Source organism: Python bivittatus, unplaced genomic scaffold, assembly GCF_059951505.1.
Source record: "Python bivittatus isolate LINGU-HERP-01145 unplaced genomic scaffold, Pbiv_v1 ctg000960_np1212, whole genome shotgun sequence".
In the NCBI taxonomy this organism is placed as follows: Eukaryota; Metazoa; Chordata; class Lepidosauria; order Squamata; family Pythonidae; genus Python; species Python bivittatus.
The window spans coordinates 10,722,701-10,742,328 of NW_028277124.1; the positions used below are offsets into that span (position 1 = coordinate 10,722,701).

Here is a 19,628-nt window from a genome sequence, read left to right on the forward strand (position 1 = left end):
TCAGGAGATTCACTGGAAGTTTAACCCCGATTTTTATCTACTGAAATCATATCTATGCATTTAAACATATTTAATATATTATGATATATTTTGAAAAAAGTCTAAAGCCATGTATTTTTATGGAGTTTGTACAAATTGTTAAGCTTAGTTTCTTATAGTAGTTTATAGATATTTTTGATCCCTAAGAGAGTAGATTATACATTTTCCAATTGATAGTGTAACCAGACAATAAACTATATTGTTGCACAACTTCAATAAGCTTTACTAGTAACGAGATAGTTATCCAAAATAGTTATAAGATCATCAGCAAGTAGACACAGTTTTTATTCAGTGTCTAGTGCTAAACATTTTCAACATCTTGAGACTAATAAAAAGAGCTGAAGGTTCAAGAACCAAGTTTAAAAATGATTATATAACTTAAGAGGTTGAGAAACAAATCCATTTGTAATAACTCAGGCCACAGGATCAAGATACTGAACTGTAATCCAATTTACAGAAAATGGAGGAAACCTATATCATCTTAAAACACACTTCGTAAACCTAATCTGAACCATATCAAAGGCCTTGTCAGCATGTAACAAAATTAAAACAATTTATTCTAATTTATCTGCCACCATGTACAAAATATCAAAATGAAGATTCTGAGATGCTTGTTTATTTGAGATAGGTCAATTACAGATTCTATAATCTCCTAATTTACTGCAGTTAAAATGTTGGCATACATATTAAGCAGCAATGCTGGCCTATAGTTTTCAGAGTATTATAGAGTAGAGTATTATAGAGTATTTCTCTGGCTTTTATATTACTGTAATATGGACCTTATAGAACAAAGGAGAGAATGTAAGATTAAATGACTTATTATAAAGCTCTTATAATGTAGGTGCCAATAAATCTATATACTTCTGTACCATTCAGGTGAAAACGCTGGGGACTTTCCCAAGTTTCATAGATTGGATTATCTCTGTAATAGTGACAGTGGTTGTCCCACTTTATTTTTATATTCTCAAGAGATATCTTCCATTTTAATATTTCCCAATAAATTGGTAATTTGCTGTTCAGTTGCAGATGTCTCCAGTTTATGTAATTGAGTATACAAATAAAATTTAAAAACTGGTAAGTAATAGATTCTGTTTTAATATGTAACTGAACATTATTTGCCTGAATTCCAGAAATGATTTTTGTTTTCTCAACTGGTGAGTCAATAACTTTCTAGCTTTCAGAGAATATTCACATTGTTCTGAGTGTAATCACTCCAACTTAAGCTTGGTTCCCAGAAATGCTTTATATGATTCATCTATAGGATTTCTGGCACAAGACAAAAGTGAATCTTTAACATCCTTTCCAACTGTACTAGACTGAAATCTTTGCAGAGGCAAAGATGATTGTGGATCCATGAATAAATGCTTTATATAAACATCCCAAACAATTAACTTATTGGTAAAATGCATTCATTTTTTAAAAAAAAGACAAGTTTTCTTCTGAACATATTCCAGAAAAGAGAGATCTTTTATTAATTAAATATTCAGGTACTATCTATCTAAATTTATGTTAAATTTCAGTGTAAGAATCACTGGAACATGGAAATTGTAGTTAGGCCAACTGAAGAAGACACAACAGATTAATCAGAACAAAAGAGATTTTGAAAAGTCTAAATCAAAGTTGATGTGCCCAAGAACACATCAAATATCTATTAATTTAAATTGCAGAATATATGCCTGTAAATTTACCAATTTTGAAAAGTAGATGTTTTCTATCTGAGAATCTAAAATAGTATTGAACTCACCAGTAACAATTAACTATTGATAATATGCAAAATATAACTTGGAAAAACATATGTCAAATATTTCAAGAATATTCTTAGTAAGGCCATGAAAGTAATCAAAATTAAATATCCTTCCCTGTCATAATACTCATGTTCCCCCTACAGTTGCTATTAATGCTATGCCCTGCATAGTTTACTTGAACACATGCTAATATAAGTTTGTCCAATTCAGTTCCTAGGACTCCAAAAAAAAAAAAAAGCTGTTTATTGGCCTTTGGGTTTAATAGGTCTTCTTGTCTAATGACTGCTTAGGCATTCCTTCACCTTGCTTCAACCCCGTCCATTATTTTACTTATATAGGTAATTGAATGGCGAATGAGTTTTACAATTTGCTTTGACAACTTAGATGTAGTGTTATTTCAATGACTAGAAATGCCTCATAAAATGGTTCTCTCTCAGCAATCCCAAGTGACTTCCTGCTGACAGAGAAGAAAGCTTGGAGGCACTTTTGCAATCTCCTGAAATCCCATCAAAGAGGAGAGGCTGTATCTGCTCCCCAACTCTGCTGGGCCAGCTAGAGCAACAGTAACTCTATTGTATGTAAATGTATTGGCCTCTCTATCTCAGCAAGAAGAAATAAGGGGTGTTGAGATAATACTTAAACTATAATCAGTGTGAACAGATACAGAGAACAGATTTATGTGCATGGAAAATGGTATATTTGAGTCAATATACTGTATGGCACTTTTATTTCCCAAGTCTCAATAAAGCCAAATAAAGAGACTTGAGACGAGGCTTCTTTAAGATAACAGATGTATATTGATCAAGACACAGCTGGGTGACCCCAATCAACACATTAACAAAAGATGTTGATGAAATCACACCTCACAAAACAAACATCAGAGGCTTTATAGACATTTAAATCTGTAATCAGATAGTACATCCCCTCATACCCATACAAGGGATTTTTGGGACGGTCTGAGCAAGTGAAAGGTGGTTCTTAGGAAGGTAAACTTAAATGTAACTTTTTCTTCTGGTTACCAAGGGAATGGCATACAAGATTTTTCTTATCTTTTTCTAGAATGTAGGGCCCCACAACTGTTGCAAACTTGGTACAACAAACAGCTTGTACTCGGCTAATTGCTTATTCGAAGACAATCGGGCATTCAGCAAAGAGATGGGGGGAAGAAACCAGTGCTCTTTACAAAGCAAAAGCAAGTTAACCCTTTAGAAATAAAATAGAGTGCACTGTTACAGGTATGGTTATACATTATGTGAAGCATATATATACTGTATATATATAAAATATAAAATTGTGTATATATAGAATATAAAATTGTGTATCAAAATAATGCCCTTCAATACCAAAATCTCAAGTTGCTAAATTCTAGAACAAACTGGAGTCATTGAAGACTATTATTATTTATTCTCATGAAACTAGAAGTACAGCTCTAGAAGTACAGGAAAAGTCTCATGATAAATTTATCACAAACCAGCAAGCTGAGTTAGTCCAAGGGCAACTCACTGAAATATCTTTAAAATATTCAATTTATCTATACATGTAGAAAAGTAAAAGCTTTTATTAATTTATATGGCAGAATGTCCTCAGGAAATTTTCTCTTTTTCAACTGCCCTTGAGCTTGAAATACAAGACACTAATAGATTAAGAACAAGATGCAGTCTCTCATGGAGATCTGCTCCAGTGATGGTCAAATTTCTGAAGTCTAGCACCAAAGACCATGTTTTACAGCTTTCAAGACATGTTACTGAGTTGAAACATGATGGAATTAAAATAATGATTTATCTGGACCTTCCTATTCAAATAATAGGTTTGATAAAAAAAATATTTTTTGCAGGCTTGGCAAAAGAAAATATGTAACATATTTTTTCATTATTCTGCAATTTTTTGTTTTTCCCTGGGAGAAGAGATTAAAAGATTTATCAGCCTGCCTGCTGCTTTGAAATTTTTAGAGGCTCTACACTTGTCTGATGAATAACAGGTTTGCTTTTCTCTCTCTTTCTTTCTTTTCACTCCCCACCACTCTATGAGTATAGTGGCTTTTTTCCTTTTTCCTTCTTTTAATTTCCCAGGGTTGGGGGAAGATAAGGGGCACTGAAACCCAAGTTTAGACCAGGGGTTAGGATGGAATTAATTTTTTCCCTTTCTTTTTTGTTTACTGTTATTACTGTAGGGGTGGGATTTTTTTTTCTTTTATTACACTTTAAGGTATTATGGTTTCTCATCTCAGTCATTTTATTGCAGTCTCAGACCAGTACAAGAAATGTGTCCATAAGTGATCTGTAAGCACCTATAAAACAGTCTAGCTTAAGAAACTGGTAAATAAAAATGTAAGACAAAATTAAAATACATCTATAAAACAGATGCATGAGTGAAATCCAAAGAAGCAATCTATGTGTAGGCTATAAATGAGATAATATCTAAAATTACATAACATGTGATAATATCTAAAGTTACAAAAATGTGATAATATCTAAAATTACATAAAATGCATTTTGGGCTGTCAAGATCCAGTAAGTCTTACATGCTGCTGCACAAAACCTAGCCACATGTGCTGTAATAAATGGAAGTTCATCTGGGCACAGGCTCTGGGTGATCAGGACATCTGCTGATCAGGAGGAGGATAAATGTGGTTCAAACATCACTTGAAAAGGAGCAACAAAGAAGTACATGTTCTGTGGTCTCCACTTCTCCAGAATTATAGGGGCAGAGCCTTTCAGCCAATGCTAATTTTTTATATTTGCCATCTAAAATTGCAGAGGAGACTGTCATGGACTGGAATGGTGGGAGGGGAGTAAAGAATGTGCTCTCATCTCCAGAAGGAGCGAGGAAGAGATAAGCGGAGGAGGTTGGCACCTCCCTGAGAAATACCATCGGTATGAACTGGCTGAGCCTGGGAATTGGGCTCCAGTCTGGGAAGATTCCTGTAAATGGGTTGTAGCTAATAAACCTTGCTGGATAATTTCTGTATGGTCTCCTGGATTTCCTTGGGCTAGGCCTGACAGAGACAGCCTGACAATGGGCAAGGGAGAAAGCTTTCTGAAGGCTGGGTATTTCTAGCTGGGTGAGATAGCCAGCAGCAGTGTTTATGTATCTAGTATTTGCTGATGACAGGAAGACCAGGGCCCTCCCTAGATCTGCCTAGCGCTTGGTTCCTTTATCCTTCAAGGTTTGTTTTGCCTGGTCATATTCCATCTAGAGAACCAAAGAAGCAGAGAAATCCAGACTTAGGAGTTTAGATCTAATTGTTTTAATTCCGGTAGACTGATAGTCTTCCTGGAGAATTAGTGGTGCTAAGTCTCAAAAATAAAAGTTAAGCTCTTGCCTCAACTTTTACCATGCCTGCCTCCACCCATGGATAAGCATTTGAAACCCACTGGCTATCTGGAGAGCCATTCTGATAAATTTGGATTGTACCCACTCCAAGGTGGTAAAACAAGAAGCTGGAGGGCCAGCCAAAGTCCCATAAAGGAGCTGGGAGGTATTATGATTTACTTTTTTAGTTCAGATCCAGATTAATTGCTTAAATGTTTTCTTTTATACATTCATCATTTATTAAACTCGCTACAGCAAAAAATATTTGTAATATTTGGAAGGTGACCTTCAGAAATGTTATTACACTGATGCATGTCTCTTAAAGTAATTGTTTAATTTGTTTGTTTGCTTGTAGTATGATTTAGAGACTGCCCAATTCTACAAAACTCTGGGTGGTTTATAAGTAGTCCCTGAGTTAGGAATGCCCGGGTTACAAATGACCCATAGTTAAAAATGGAGCCTATTGTAGAAAATTCAAGTTAAATACACAATGATTTGAGTTAAAATACAGAATGGTTCAAGTTCATTACACAATACTACTTATACAGTATTATACAATGATACTGTTCTGGCTTATATACAAATTTGACTTAAGGACAGACCTTGGGAACGGAACTTGTTCTTAAACTGGGGACTACCTGTACAAGGTTAAAAGCAGAATAACAGACAATAAAAGCATAGAGCATGGAACATAAATACACTTAGGTTAAAAAAAGGGACAAATCTGTAACAAACCTACAACCTTTATGCAACCTATATTGCAAGGAATGTATATTTTACCCAGTTAACTAAAGGTGCTATATATGAATATTCCAAAAAGGCCCAGGAAGTTGAATTAAAATAAAAGTATCCAAAATGTGGTACTAATCAAAAGGTATCCGTAATAGTATAATTCAAGATTTGGGAAATCAAAGCCCTAACCTTTAACTGACAGCTGCATTTTTTTCAAAGATACCTTTGAAACTGAAGAACCCACAGAAATGTATGGAACAGTGCACTGAGTTTTGAAAATGGTTTCTAGATATGTGTATGGGAATTCCAAGCAATCTATAAAGTATCCTGGCTGAGATCATCAGTTGGCATGAATTGAAGTAACGTCAATATGTTCACCCCTTTGCCCAAGTGTCAAGGTTTTTACTCAATATCTTGAGGCTGTGGAGGTCTGGATGGGGAGGAACAGACTCAGGCTCAACCTTTGCAAGACTGAATAGGTATGGATTTTGAGGCCTCTTGGATCCAGAGATTTTCCACCTTTAATTCTGAATGGGGCAGCAATTCCCCAGAAAGTCCAATATCCAATCTGAGGGGTCCTCCTAGGCTCATGACTTCTGCTTGAAGAGCAGGTGGTAACCATGGCACAAATCCATCTTGTGCACCAAGCATTGCGTTCTTTCCTGGATCAGAACACCCTCTCCTCTCCCCACTTATGTGACCTGTCTAGTTGCTCAGCTCCAGGGATTCCCTCTGGTTTATGGAGGAGCTTAATGAGATGAAGTGGTGGAAGAGATGCCTAGAATCCTGTTGGAGGATGACAAGGGGCAAGTTAGAGCTGCTACTAAGGCCTACCTTGTGATGGTAAGGGCAGCAAAGTGACATTACTTCTTTGTCCTTATTCCATCTGCAGCTCTATTTTGAGTGACCCACTCCCTTTTATGGATGTGGGGGGAGGGAAGAGAAGCTCATTTATAGGGCTGCTATGAGGAATACTCTAGGCATCTAGCAGATAAATCACTCAGATTTGCTCTAAGATGAACTCTGGTCTTGTTGGAGGTCCCATGGAGTTAGCTGAAGCTGAGTCTGGCTTGGCTTGATCCTGTTAGTCCTGAGAAAGAGGTTCTTGGAGCTGCAAACTTGGCCATCTATATGTTAGACCCATGTCCCTCTTGGTTAGCTAAGGCTTCCTGGGAGATGTGTGGTTGGATTTGGATAGTGGTAAATGCATCCTTGAGAGAGAAGGTGGTTCCACCAGTGCTTAAGGAGACAGTGGTCTGCCCCTTCCTCATGAAGCCATCACTAAAGTCAACATTTTGGACAATTTTTATAGTGCCTTCAACATTTCCTTTTAAGAATGTTGTTGTTCCCCTTGTTGTTGAGAAGGTGGTTGAGCTGCAGCTTCAAATAGCTCTGGAAGAAGCAGATTATCTGGATGCCTTTCAATTGGGTTTCAGACCTGGTATGGGTCTGAGACAACATTGATTACAATTGTGGATGACCTCTGGAGGTAACGGGATGGGGATAGTGCATCCATCCTTGCTGTCCTTGATCTCTTGGTGGCCCTCAATACTATTAATCTTACTATCCTTCTGGAGTAGCTTTTGCACCAGTTCTCTTCCTTCCTCCAGGGTCAGTTCCAGTCAGTGTTGATAGGGGGAGAGGTCCAGCCCATGTCCCCTTTTGTGTGGGGTTCCTCAGGGCTAGACACTCTCCCCGCTCCTATTTCACATCTACATGAGGCTGTTGGGTGAGGTAATCTGATGGCACAGGGGGAGGTATCATCAATATGCTGATGGTACTTAGCTGTACATCCCTGCCCCAGGCCCACCAAGTGATGCTATGGAGGTTCTGTCTCAGTGTCTGGAGGCTGAAGGGGTCTGAATGGAGAAGAACAGATTCAACTCAAGTTTAACAAGATTGAGTGGCTGTGGGCGTTAGGTCCTCCTGGTACCAGTGATTTGCCATTTTTATTTCTGGATGGGGTTGCACTGTCCCAGACAGAACCACTGTACAACTTGGGGGTCCTCCTGGACTAATAGCTCCTGTTTGAGGGCTTTTGCACAGCTTTGTGTTGTGGGCCAGTTGCGCCCCTTCCTCTACCAGAACACACTGCACATGGTTGTTCATGCTTTGATAATCTCTTACTGTATATGGACTGTACATGGGGCTGCCCTTGAAGAACATCCAGAAACTGCTATTGGTTCAGAACATAGTGGTACAAGCAATTATACCACTATACGCCTTTGCCCATGATATGTCCATGTTACACCTTGGTTTTGCACTGGTGTTTTGCACTGCACTGGTTCCTAATGGGTTTTTGAGTGCAATTCAAGATACTGGCTTTCATCTAGAAAGACGTACATGGCATGAGACCAGTTTATTGCCTTTTTCCAGTTTTTTCTACCTATCCCATCAGATCCAGCAGGTAGAACACGCTCCGTATTTCATCAATTAGAGAGGGTCATCTTGTGGGACCCAGGAAGTGTGCCTTTTTTGTCACAGTGCCTGCCCTTTGGAACACCATACCACCCAAAATTGGATTGGTCCCAATCCTGTTGGCCTTTTGGAAAGCCATTAAGACTGGTTGTTTACCCAGGAATCAGAGATTAGTTGAGTCCATATGGGTTGGTTGTTGGTCTTCTTAGTTGTCATACTACGTTTGTTTTGTTCTTGGTTCTTGTGTTCTCTTGTTGGTTTATATAGTTTTAAATTTGTTAGTCATCTAGGGTCTAGAGTTTGCATGTGGCTATGTAAATTGATTAAAACAAACAACAAATAAATAAATTTGTGGTTACTTATGCCTTGGTTACTGCTTGTTTGGATTACTGCAATGTGCTTTATGTGGAGTTGCTCTTAAAGACCACCTGAAAGCTACAGCTGGTCCAGAATACAGTGGTATGGGTAGTTATGGGTGTACCTTAGTACACCCATTTGACACTGCTATTTTGCAAGCTGCACTGGTTGCCAGTGGAGTTGAGTGCAATTCAAGGTGCTGGTGATTACTTTTAATACCCATCATGGCATAGGGCCTGGTTATTTGCAGAAGAGCTTGTCTCTGATTCTTTGTCCATCCAATAAGATCTGACAGGTCAGCATGCTCTGGGTCCTACCTCTCAAGCAACAGCATCTTATGGGACCTAAGAGTTGTGTCTTCTCTGTCACTGTACTGCCTTATAGAAAGCATCCCTCTAGCTGGAGAGGAGTCTAAATTAGGTCCATAAACATTAATCATAACAATAGGCTTTTACAATCAAAATTTAAACAGATAATTTATATCAGTTACAGCCTGTTCAACCTCTAGAAAAAGATGTATAAGTATCAAGATGGCTATGCCATCTTAAAACGTTAATCAAATAAACCTGTCCAACCCAATTTTTAAGCAAAAAATGTTTATCTTTTTCTAGTAAATGAGTCTCCTTTAAAAAAAGGGAACATTGGCTTTCAAAGATTTAAGATGAGTTAAAACTACATACTGCTTCCTAGATTCTATCAACCCTTTGATAATTAAGACTAAATAAATGAATTTGAATACATTATTTTCACCCATGGCTGTATGTTAATAGGATAGTAATCTTTTATAGGAGTGAAACTGTATCAGAATTTTAAAAAAGTTAATTCCAGAGTTGCACATTAATACTTCATAGCTATTTAAATACCAACTAAGAAAAAATACCTTCCATAGTACTTAAAGATAATAAAAATAAAATAAAAATAAAGGAGAAACAACCCAAGGTGAAGCAGAAATAAGAATAAAAAGAAAACCTTTAAAAGAACACTTCACTTCCAGGTCATATGACTTTGTGGCTCCTTCTCTCTCAACTAAAATAGGATAATGTATCAGCACCTTAAACAAAAAATAAAGCAGAGGAAGCAGAATGAGGGCAAATGAGAAAGTGAAAAATAGTTCAGAAAAAACACTACTTGGCAGACAAGAGATAAAATGCTGAAATATACCAAGAAGCCAGAGATTGGTAAGTGGTAGATAAGTAAAAGGGGGGAAATTTATGGTGGAAGAAAAAAGAGTTTAAACTAGCAATTATACTGATGATATTGATAATGATAATGGTGACAGTGGTACAATCGTATTACTTCATTGCTTGGTGATAGAATTAAGCATCTGGAAAAATGTGCCATTTTTAAGTTCCATTAGAGGAACTTCAGTCAAAGATAAGATTTGAAACATTTTAATTTCCTCCTGGAAAGTGATGCAAAACATAAGAAGCACATAAAATATAGGAGCTATGCAAATTTAACTAGTGCATGTGCCTTATTAAAGCTTTCTTGGTTTTCTACCACTTCTTTTGTGAAATCAGGAAATATGGATATTTTGTTCTTAGAAACCCATTCCAACTTATATGTCACTGATTTTTATCTAGATCTATGCAAAATCTTGCATATTGTAGTAGTGTGCAGAAACTGAACAATAACTATATTGGTCCCTGACTGATTATTATTCGTATTGTGGATGGCAGGGCAGATCTGATGTGTATTACAGAGGGTGAGTTCCCCCGCAGAGTTAGGGACAACTAAGTTTTGGGTGTGGCACTGGTTGCTTCCCCAAAGCAGGGGCTATAGAGTGCCTACTGCTGTTTGGAAGGCTTTGATACCTTTCAGAGGTGCTACCCCACAGATAACCAGATATGAGATCCTATTTGTTAAGTTGGGCTCTAGGGTTTAGTTGGGATTGCTACTGCTGTACCTGTTTACTTCTGTGCAGCGGCTTCCCTGCTTAGACTGCTTGTAGCAGGGCTGGCAGTGGAGTTTCTGGGAGATTTCAACCTGCTTTCACTTGGTTTGGAATGTAAAAAAGCTCAGGAGTCCATAGCCACCATAGACTTTCCATAGGTTATTGAGGGCCTGATGCACACTGTTGGTCACTTGCTGGGTTTGGGTTTTGACTTGGGTCATTTGCAATGTGATCTGAGGACGGGGAATATTAACACCTGTCTTTTGTTAGGATCACATCCCTCTCTGATTTATTTGGAGCTTTCTGGTGCTGCTGGGGCCTTAGTTACTTTTTGGAATAAGGGAATCACAACAGCCAGCTCCTGAGCAGCCTCTCTATGTAATGATCCTGGGGAGCACTGTGGTTTTCTGAGGAGCTCTGGGAGCTGAAGCAGCAGAAGATATACTTAGAGTACTGCTAGGGGAAGATTAAGTGCAAGTCCAACCAAACACATGTTTGAGCCTGCATTGTGGAGATAAGAATGGCAAAACATACTTATTTTTCCATTTTTATTGGCATAGATTACTTTCTTAAGATTATTTGGACCCCTTTTAGAGAAAGAAGGGCATGAAGAACATTTAAGGATTGCTGGGACAAGTATTCCAGGTATCTGACAGTTAAAGGTCCTTGGATCTGTTCTGTTTGGCTCGGCAGATCCTGTAAGTTAGATGGAGTAGGGTTCTTGTCCTGATATTGGGGGGGGGGGGGGCAGCCTGTGTGTCTCGAGGAAGTTGACAGGATTCTTGGCACTATTAGCACAGCTGCTTATTCTGCATATTAGATCCATATTCGTTTATTATATCTAATATCCATATTATCCATATTAGATCCTGGTTGATTGGTTGTACCCTGGAAGTTACATATGATTGGGTACAAATGATGGTAACTTCATTCTTGAGTGAAGGGGGTAGGCCCACCTGCCTTGAAGGAGGTGGTGATGTACCCTTACCTCAAGACATTGCTGAAGCCAGCAGTGTTGGGAAGCACCACTGAAAGTGGGGCTGCTTTATGCTGTTACTGGGTGGGTAGTGGAGTTCTCTGGAAGAAGTGGATTATCTGGACTCTTTTCGCTCAGGTTCCAGGCTTGGTTACAGTATAAATGCAGCACTGATTGCCCTTGTGGATGATCTCTTGCAGAACTGGGATATGGTACTGTGATTCTTCTGATACTGCTTGATCTCCCAGAGCCCGTTGATACCATTGATCATGATATATTTCTAGATCTTCTTCAGGGATTGGGAGTGGGGGGCACTGTATTGCAATGATTCTCCTCCTTTTTCTGAAAATATTTCCAGTCCAATTGCTGAGAGAGAGGGATTGAGTCTGAGACCCCTTCTTTGCAGGGTTCCTAAGTGCTGGATGCTCTTCCCACTCTATTTAACATCTATTTGAGACCTCTGGTTAAGGTCATCCACTGACATGGGATTAGGTATCATGAATATCCAGATGATATCCAACTATAGATCTTGACCCCTGTTGACCAAGTGATCCTGGTGAGGTTCTGTCTTGGTGGGGATGAACAGGCTCAAGTTCAACCTTAGCAAGACTGAGTGGCTGTGGATTCATAGGTCATCCTGTTTCTGGGGATCTTCCAACTCTAGTTCTTGATGGAGTTGCACTTCCCCAGATGGAACTGGTGTGCCATTGAAGGAACCTCCTGAATTCAAAGCTCTTCCTTAAAAGCAGATGGTAGCTGTGGCCAGGAGGGCCTTTCACAAATCCATGCTGTGTGCCAACTATGTCCTTTCTGTGGTTAGGATTTTCTACTCATGGTGACTCATACTTTAGTCACTTCATGGTTGGATTACATGAGGTTGCCCATGAAATCTAGTTGGAAGTTACAGTTGGTCCAGAATAAGCACACCTTGCTTTGTAAGCTGCACTGGTTGCTTCCGGGTGGAATTCAAGGTGCTGGTTGTCACTTTTAAAGACTTCTAATGGTTCAGGGTCTATGGGATCATCTCTCTCCTGTTATGTCTGCCACTCTTATGAGATCTAGTACAGCAAGCATGGTCCAGCTCCCTTTGTTAAAATTATTTTGTGGGATTTTGGAGATAAGATGAACTGCCCCATGCTGTTGTTAAAATGTGGCTCTTTCATTAGGCCCTAGGGCAGAACACTTTTTGACCCCTGTACTAATGCTGGGATTGGTACTTGTTGCTTTCTTCCCTGACATAGTAATACACTGTAAATTGTTTTTGTTGTTTACCATTGTTTTCTACTTATTATTTCAAAATGTTGTATATTGCCTATAGTTACTTGGATGGTTGAGCTCAGTAGGTCACGGGAACTAGCTTAGTAGGTCAAGGGAATGGACTGATAGTTGAATGACTGTACAGATAGTCCTCAGGTTACGACCATTTGTTCAGTGACAGTTCAAAGTTGTGACAGCACTGAATGAATGGTACTTACAATGGGTTCTGGCCATTGGAGTGTCCCCACTGTCATGTCATCATTTCTGATGTTTCCTGCCAGCTTCCCACATGCAAAGTCAATAGGGAGGCTGGCAGAGAAGTCGGAAGTCGCATTCATGTGAGGTCATTGCCTAATGACCGGTGTGGTCCTTACTTAACAATGGCAACTAGGACTGCTGGAATTGCTGTTGCTAAGTGATGTAGTCACATGACATTGCGCTTTACAACCACGTTCCTTAGTGATGGCAATTCTGGTCCCAATTGTCATCATAAGCCGAGGACTACCTATACTCTAAGAATGTTCCACTTTGGCTTGGGGAGAAGCGTCAAGTGGAATGCCCTAGGACTCTGTCCTGGAATCTAAGCTGTTCAACATTTTTATCAGTGATTTGGATGCAGGAGTTGAGGGGACACTTTTAAAATTTGCAGATGGTAATACTTTAGAGTAAAAAGAAGATATTAAAAAGATCTGGGCAGGCTTGGACAGTAGGCTGAAATAAATAGTATGGAATGTAATGGAGAACTGTGGAGTTCTGCATCTGGGTAGGAAAAAAGTAAGGCAAAAGTACAGGACAGCAATAATGCATGTAAAAGAGATTTGGGTGATCTTGCTGAACACAAGTTAAATAAGAGCCAGCAGTCTGATGCAACCTCTAAGAAGGCAACTGCTAACCTTGGCTGTATTAACAGGAATATACTGTCCAGAACACAGAAAAAATGGTTCTATTCTACTCTGGTCAGACTCCACTTGGAATAGTGTCCCATTTTGGGCACCTCCGTTCAGAGGATGGCTACTAAGATGGCGAAAGGTTTGAGAAACAAGTTGTATGAGGAAAAATTCAAGGATCTGGGTAAGATATGCTAGCAGGCTTCAAATATCTGAAGAGTTGTCACACAGGAATGGACTTCTCTGTTGCCCAAGAATCAACTGGTTAAAAGTACTAGACAAGACATGAGAAATGACTTCCTGATTTTATGAGCTGTCAGCCAGTGGAAAGGGTGTTATATGAAGTGATGAGTTCTTTTTCCCTGGAAGTCTTCAAACAGAGGTTGGATAGTTATCTGACAGAGATGCAACACACTGAACTGAGGGCTGGATTTGATGATCTCTAAGATTCCTTCCAAGTTAATCATGATTGACTTGAAGAGTAGTATATTAAATCATAGAAAGTGCATTTTAGGTAACAAAAGTGTAAAATGCTTTGCAAGTTAAAACAATGTTGAGTAATGTTAAGGAATATCCTCTTTTCTGTATTAAATGCTTTTTGCTTGGAACTTCCATCTCCATTACTTTCAGCACTTGGAAGAAGAATCGGTTTCTTTCTGCTGCCCTTCTTTTCCTGCATTTGCCTGGCAATAGCTTTGCTTGCCTTCATCTCTTGCCCACTTCCTATATTTTTTAACAAAAAAAAAAAAAAAACACACAACCCCAAAACACTAAGCTTTTTCACTCAGTTCCATATGATCACACACACATAAAAAGAGCAGTGAAATAATTAGTAATATGCTGGAACAGCCCATGTGGCTTCACAATGAATAGAAAAGATTGTCCCAATGACATTGTACTGTTGACTAGAATTATTAAAAAAAAAACCCTCCATCATTGGAAGCGATTTAGTCTTTTTAGTCCATTCTCAGATAAGTGGCCAAAAGTTTTATGCAAAACAATGAATGTATTGTTCTTCCAATCCCTACTTCTAATCTGTCATTGTCTGTAGATGTGTCTGTGTATATCTGCAGTGTACAATGCTGAGCATTAATCTAGCTAGCATAAAGGCTAATTATGTGAGCAGTGAGGTCCTTCCCTCTACCACAAATTCCTTTGGTTGTTCTAGACATTGGCAATGTGGTATATGTTACAAGGATTTGGCTGTTTTATCTGGTCTTGGAAGATCACAGGGATCTTCCATCTAACAAATATGCTGATATAATAATATGCATTAAGTAATACCTTCACTTTATATAGCTACAGGACATGCTATTACAAATGTTGTATTGCTTTTATTTGTTAGGAACCTGCCTTGTGTGAAATTAATTGCTTCTATTCCAAGCCAATTTATCCCATTCCACATTTTTCTTTCTTTCTCCCTCTTTTCCCCCTCTTCTCTATATATGGGGGGGAGGGCGGGGGAGAGGGAGAAGAATCCCATGCCACATACTTTGGCCTTCAGGAAACGAAAGAACACCTACACATGTGTAACCAATACACAGCTCAGCTCATCTGCAGAAATAAGAAATCAGGTCAAGCCAAAAGGTTTTCACACTTTTTATTGTAAAGCTTTGGGAGGGCTAATTACAGTGGAGTTTATCTTCTGACAGCTCAGCAAACCAACAGAATGGAAGAGAACAAAACGGGCTCACGAGGTGTCATGCTCACGGCTCCAAACAAAAAGGATTACAAGGGAATCAATTGTGCTCACAGTGCCAGGGGAGAACTAAGCCCTAGGCCCAAAGCTTTCCCAGTGCAAGGGAAATGCATCACATTGAGAGCAATACAACCTTAGCAAGAGAGAAAGAGGCAGTACCTAAACAAAGGTCACAATTCAAAAATAGTTGGGTACTCTTTACTCTGCCATAGGATTTCTCCGTTTAGAAAAAGCTACACCTGCATGTACATAAAACTGTACAAAAAAACAAGGCATCACAAGCAAGAACTGAAATCTCGTATAAATAGAATCAACACGAAGAGCTACAAAGGGGTTGCTTGGTTCCATCTCACTCAACTGACCTGTGTCTGGCCTTCCACCTTTGGTATTACCCCAGGCTTGTCCTAAAGCAGTGCTCAAAATTCTTTCCCTTGCCCTTGAATGTGCTTGTCTAGACCAGGACTCATGGAACACTCTTCTTCCTACCCATTTCCATCTCTTTTCCTATGCATGTAGGATCTTTCCTGGTTTGAAATTGTGCAGTTGAGCTTCTCCTAGTGGTATCTTGACCACTGGATTGTTCCATCACTTCTACTCCTGAGGCATCTTTATACTCAGAGCAACTTCAGTGTTCCTTATCAAGGCTCTATTTCAATGGTACTACTGCTGCCATCTTCTCTTTTGCCTCACACAAAGGAAGTTTCAAAGTCTTGGTTGAGTTTAGGAGGCCAGGTAATATAGTTTTTCTTTCCCTTTCCCTGAACAGCCAGTCCTTTTTATTTCATATTTCTGGCAAAACCAAAGGAAAAGAGTTGAAGAGCTCTCCACATTCAAGTCATCAGCCTTGGCTTATTACAGAAGAAAAAGCATATTTATTCCAATGGGCCTATAGCAAGTATATCCACATACAGAAGCAGTTTTGGGATGAGGTCAGTTTTATAACTCCCATCTGCAAGGGATGGACTAGAAATTAGGTTGCCTCCTATTCTATTTTGACTAAGTGAGCCCAAGCCTATGGATAGGCCTATTTTAAGGACCTAATCAAAAGAGGATAACCTTACCTGAGCAACACAGGTATTCCTTCATCAGTGATTTTGGCTCCCACCTATTCCTTTCACAGTGGGAATGTATAGAAAAATAGAGGAGAGGAGAGGAGAGGAGAGGAGAGGAGAGGAGAGGAGAGGAGAGGAGAGGAGAGGAGAGGAGAGGAGAGGAGAGGGGAGGGGAGGGGAGGGGAGGGGAGGGGAGGGGAGAGATTGAGGAGAAGGTCCTATCCTTTCCACACCATACAGTTGCACTTGAAAGAATCTGGGTATGGTGGATGGCTGAAGCAATCCTTGGACAGAGTTCATTTACACTTCTATATACTTACCTCAGTAACTATATTTACACGTATAGCTCAGACAGATTTTTAACCAAGAATTGAGGCACAAGCCAAAGTGGCCTGGTTTGCTAAGCCATACTATGTGGGTTCACGCATCATATTAAGTCAAAAATGAACAAACTAGTTCAGAACTTTTTCCTGATTACAGATGATCACCCTAACCTTAGGCTCTTGATACAAGAGTGGATAGGAAGTGCTATATTCCTGCCCTCCATCCTATGGATTGCTGCTGAAATAGCCCTGAGCCTTAGAAAGTATAGGGGTAGAAGAGAAAAAGTCCTTGGTTATACACTGGAAGTTACCAGTGATCTCAAACCTGGGACTCTAGAATTCAGACACCTAATGGTCCATGGCACGTGGCAGCTTACTGTATGAGTAGAATCACTAGTCTACTCTCTGCTATGCTTCACACTACCACTACTGATGATCAGAAAGTGATCAGAGCAATCTGCTCACTAGAGGACAGAGAATACAAGGGGACAATAAAATTTCACATGACCCTAGAAATCATCTAACTCTGGTAGAGAAACATGAAAATTGCTTTATGTCCATCCCACCAGCTTACTAGTTCGATAACCAACCTGTCTCCATGTGTCCTGTCAAACACATACCCATACACCCACACAAACAATAGTTTCACAAAGCATCAGTCATGTCTCTTTCCTTCCTAGATACATGCAGTTGAGAAAGTTGAATAGAGAGTCAGCAAAGGGCAACATCCAGCCCACCTTCTGCAATTCATCTTAGAAAAACACATGGCAAAGTGTAGGAAGATAGTTGGGCCTGCTGGAACCAGAATAATTAAGCCAAGAGAAACAAGATGGGTCCAACAAGTGTTAGCTAGTCTGGTGGATAGGGCCCCACTCTGGAGACTGTTTCAATGAATCTTTCCATTACCATACGTACTGGAAAAAGTCCCACAAATACTGGCTGGCAAGTGATTGCCATTAATACTATACTATATGGAATCAGACCTAGCTAAGTCAAGAATACTTAAGGATTTAAGAACTTAGTCACCAAAGCAGCCCACTGCTTGCTGGAGGAAGAGTGCTCTCTTATAAATTTAGGTCTTTTGAGTGATCCCAAATGATGGTGTCAATGGTTGGGGATAATAATGCCCATGAATAGTTGCACTGTTTTTTATGGGCTCCTACTGAAACTATGATAGGCTCCTGCAGTCTGATACTATGTGGATAAACATGTGGCACTGGAAGAGAATACTGGAGCCCTTGAGGCTGTCTAAAGGCGTAGGGAGGGGGTATATGACTCCAGCATACAGAGGCCCATGGGCCCCAGTGTGACCCTGAGTCCAAGCTCCATTTCGCAAAGGCAATGGTGGCTTACAGGCAGACAAATCAAAGGCCAGAATCATGGCACTGGGGCCTAATGACCCCATGGAAATTCTCTGCCTCAGGTGAGGCAGTGGAGTAATTTTGGGGAGTTAGGTATTGTACCACCTGAAAAACTGAAGGCTCTTCCACTTTTCTTACTGCTGCAGCTCATTATCTATGGGGCACGGGCAAAGGAGGACAGCTAAAAGCCATGACTACTAGCTCTAGGGCTCCTCCATACCTGATGAGAAGAGTTTCTGAAGTCTGAAAAGAGATTAAGATTTAAAAACTCTGTCATGCCCTTCCTTCTCAGTCCTGCTGACCAACCAGAATGCCCCCCTCCCAACTGAATGCTCCATCCTTATTTACACTGTGAAAGTAAAGGGTGGGCTGGTTGGAAGTGCTTGCCCCAATGTGCTCTTCTGTGTGGTGAAAAATTCAAGCTGAAAATTTCTCCCTGTGGTGTTGTTTGTTTCAATGTCTTTTTGTTTCAAGGACAATAAAACTTGATCAGGCAGGACATAAATGTCATTCCTAAAATTCATATTTACAGGAGTCTATAGTAACAAGAAAGGCAGCTTTTCCCCTGTACCTGTGCCAAGTGCTCTCAGCCCTGTGCCCAATGGACTCCACCAAGTCTGCGTGGACCTTTGGTAACTAAGCCCTTTCCCCCCACCCCAGCCCTGAAACCATGAAGCCAAGCTCTCTTCACTGCATTCCTTTCTCCCTCTTTCCAGATATCCATGGACTGCTCTGTTGAGAGCTTGGCCATTCTGGTTGGTGTCAGTTCCCTTGCCCAGTGAGGAATCAGTTAATGAAATGTTCCCATGCCCAATGACTGGGCAAGGCAGTCTCATCTGGCAGGCACAGAACTGCCAATCTGAGTGATAAAGAATCACAGTTTGAAAAGTCACTTCATGCTGGAGGACTAAACACTGGTCTCAGCACTGTTTTCAGATACTTTATGTGGCCTCCTCACTCTCACAGGTAGATCTCTCGTTTGGCAGTTTGGGATGATGGTGTAGTAGCTGTCTGGAAGTCTGAGGTCTGGGTGAGAGGGATTTCCTCCATGGGGGAATCCTTGCAGGGCTCATGGCTACTGTTGGAGAAGGCACTGTACGTGGGGAGCAGGCGGAGGTTAGCCATTTTGGTGTTGCGCTCTTCTGAGAGTCTGGGGCTTCCATTCCCAACTTGTTCTTGACTCCCTCTGTCTTGATAAGGCACAAATGTGGAGAGTTTGAGGGCATTCTTGGGCCGCCGGTTTGGAGAGGACTGACCTGGCATCCAGCAGGTATCAGAGTGACCAAATTCTGTGCATTCTCGAGTACAGGTCCCTGTCATGGCTACATCAGGCAAAGGTCGGAGATCTGTATATAAGAAATAAGAAAAGGGAAGAAAAAATATTCATTCATTCATCTATACATATTAGTGTGACTAGCTAATGCTTAAAGCAAAATTTGCTGGGAGAAAAACAGTAACTTCCTTGTCACTTTCATAGAACCATACAGTTGGAAAAAGCCCTATAGATCATTAAGTCCAACTTACTCAGTGCAGGAATTACTGAAATTAAAGCATTTAAAAGCAGATGGCTGTCCAG

The 19,628-nt window shown here is 40.1% G+C and overlaps 1 protein-coding gene across 1 annotated transcript in view; it reads right to left on the reverse strand.

Annotated features, from left to right (window-relative positions):
- Nucleotides 1–15,203: 15,203 nt before the first annotated feature.
- The window catches only part of PCDH1 (protocadherin 1), a 156,619-nt gene continuing 152,194 nt past the window's right edge, over nucleotides 15,204–19,628 (reverse strand). Inside the window, exon 5 of the mRNA XM_088131581.1 lies at nucleotides 15,204–19,398. Coding sequence (XP_087987707.1) covers nucleotides 19,013–19,398 — 386 coding nt within the window. The 3' untranslated portion in view covers nucleotides 15,204–19,012. The remainder of the gene's footprint in view (nucleotides 19,399–19,628) is intronic.